The sequence below is a fragment of the Trachypithecus francoisi genome, unplaced genomic scaffold (assembly GCF_009764315.1).
Source record: "Trachypithecus francoisi isolate TF-2019V2 unplaced genomic scaffold, Tfra_2.0 Lachesis_group2, whole genome shotgun sequence".
NCBI lineage: Eukaryota > Metazoa > Chordata > Mammalia > Primates > Cercopithecidae > Trachypithecus > Trachypithecus francoisi.
The window spans coordinates 30,517,938-30,520,601 of NW_022681465.1; the positions used below are offsets into that span (position 1 = coordinate 30,517,938).

At 35.5% G+C, this 2,664-nt stretch overlaps 1 protein-coding gene across 1 annotated transcript; it reads right to left on the reverse strand.

The window, feature by feature from the left end:
- Positions 1-423: 423 nt before the first annotated feature.
- On the reverse strand, positions 424-1,189 carry LOC117064415 (40S ribosomal protein S26-like). The gene has a single exon (XM_033178584.1). It carries the CDS (start codon positions 857-859, stop codon positions 512-514), a length of 348 nt encoding a protein of 115 aa, XP_033034475.1. The 5' UTR covers positions 860-1,189; the 3' UTR covers positions 424-511.
- Positions 1,190-2,664: the final 1,475 nt, after the last annotated feature.

The window sequence follows — 2,664 nt, forward strand, 5'->3', positions numbered from 1 at the left end:
ATATCAAACAGGAAAATGGTTCTTTATTAAAAGGCATTCCTATGGAAACAGTAAAAAATAAATAAAAGTTAAGGTCTGGAGCAGACTATAAGCTAGTTTCTTATACAGTTTGAGGGCAATCGGTTGAGATGGGGTGTGAAGCGTCTTCAGTTGGAGGGGAAGAAGGCAGTGGCAATCTGACAGACTTCTAGTTTGCAGTTTTCATGGTACAAAAAGTTGTCTACACATAAAGTGTCACGATCATTTCCTCCTAGATTAAATGAGATTGACCAGTTTTAGTTTATAGGGCTTCAGGAAAAATGACAGTTTTCATTTCAGTGGTTCCAAGTCAGAAAAATTGGAGAAAATTGGGAATATTAGTTTGTAGGCTCACATCCAAATATTAGAAGAAACTGTAAGAAATTCAGATTCAGTCCAAATTTCTTTCTTTCTTTTTTTTTTTTTTAAGTACAATTTCCATTTTATTTTTCTCCAGAGAATAGTCTGTCTCAGTCTTTAAGGATTCAGCTCCTTATATGGGCTTTGGTGGGGGATGTGGGGCAGCACCCACAGGTCTAAAGCGGGGAGGGGGTGTTCGGTCCTTGCAGGCTTCACGAGATGGATTCCTGACTACTTTGCTGTGAATTGCACAACTCACACAGTAATGTAGCTTCACATATAGCTTGGGAAGCACATAGGCATCAAAGACGCTCGCTTCAGAAATGTCCCTGACTGCTGTGGCCTCCACTATGTTTCGAATGACGAATTTCTTAATGGCCTTGTCCTTGGGCACGCATCGGGCACAGTTAGTGCAGCAAATAGGCTGCACGTGGCCGCGGCCCTTTTTGGCACGACCGTTGTTCCTTCTTTTCTTTGTCATTTTGGACGTACGGACCAAAGAGAGCTCAGTCCAAATTTCTAACAAGGAATACAATCTCAAAAATAATGAGCTAGAATCTACTAACAGGTGTACTATAGTTTTCTTTTGAAATGTAATTTTTCTCTCTCAAGTACCCCAATTCTATCAAAGACAATCTAAATAAGTGTAATTTATATGTAAACTAAGTTTAATTTTATTAAAATTGGCCTGATCATTTACATGAAAAGGCCTGATCATTACAAGAAAAATGACTGTTCATATAGGTTCCTTTTAATTCTGTTGGAGTTTTTCATTAGAAATGTCAGATTAGAGTTTTAATTAATGTTTTTCTTTTCTTTTTTCTTTCTTTATTATTATTATTTTTTTAATAGAGACAAGGTTTCAGTATGTTGGCCAGGCTAGTCTCTAACTCCTGGCATCAAGCAATCCTCCTGCCTTGGCCTCCCAAAATGCTGAGGTTACAGGCGTGTAACCACTGCACACAGTCCAGATTAGACTTTTAAAAGTCTCTGGAGGCTAGGAAGCAAAGCCAAGGACTCTTCCTTAAATTGGGCATGTAGATTAGTTACTTGCAGACTAGTTGAATGCCTCTCTTCTCAAAGTCTCCCAAATATCTTATTTCCTGGCTTTGTCAGAAAGTGGGGCCATTGATTACCTATGTACAGGCCAAAGTGACCCATTTATTCAAAATACTAGGACAGTTTTTCCAAGGGGCATTTTATTGGCTTCATAAAGTTATTTTCATTTATTTGGGTAAATGTTCCATCCACGCCACAAACTTTTCTCTGCTTTTGACTACAAAATACCACAACTTGGAATGAGAATCTTGTTTTCTGAGTGGCTGATAAATGATAGAATCCAGAAGTCTTGGGGGAATTAACTCTCTGAGGAATAAATTTGAGTTGTGGCGACTGGAGATGGTAAAGTCAGGCAAATAAATTCCTTGTCCTTCCTCTTTTCCATGTATTACTAAAGAGCACTAAACTATCTTTAGATTAATGTGGAAAACAAATTTTAGACAAAAACAGAAAATTTACTGTCAGTATATTCTGACTAAAGAAATTGCCAATGTGTGAACAAAGGAAAAAATGACAAACAGAAGGACTAATCTGAAAAAGTAAAAAAAAAAAAAACAGTCTTTGTAGTATGAACAACCTCAGGCATATTCTAAATGGAAAAAACTATTACAACAAATTCTTATATCTGTCCTTCAGTTTCAACAAGTATTAAATCATAGCCAATCTTCTTGGAATTATTATTTTACCTAATAGATAATCCCCTATAATATTAATTTAAGATAAATTCTAGCATCTGTGCCATTTAATCCAAAAGTGTTTCAAGAGGTAAGAATTCTTTAAACTAACATTGTAATACTTAAGAGCAGAACAATGATTATTAGTAAATACCAACAAATTCCCACGTTTTTCTAATTCATAATTTTTAAGTTTATTTGCTGAATAAAGATCAAAACAAGGTTCATGCATTTCAACTGGATGATATATCTACTATGCTTTTTAACAATTAAATTATGAATTTAAATCGTAGCCCTACCCCAACTTTCTCTCTCCTTCCCTTTCCCCCACCCATTTCTCTTTCTTACTCTCTTTGTGTTATAATTTTCTTTTTGAATAAGTGGGGTCATGTGTCTTACAGACGTTCTCACAGTTGGATTTTGCTATTTTAATCCCATGCTGTCATATAATGTGTTTAAAATGTTTCTCTGTCTTGATAATTTGACAACTTCAATTCAAAATGCTATTTTAATTTCAGTTGGCTATCTCATGGTGATGTTAACAAACACGGAT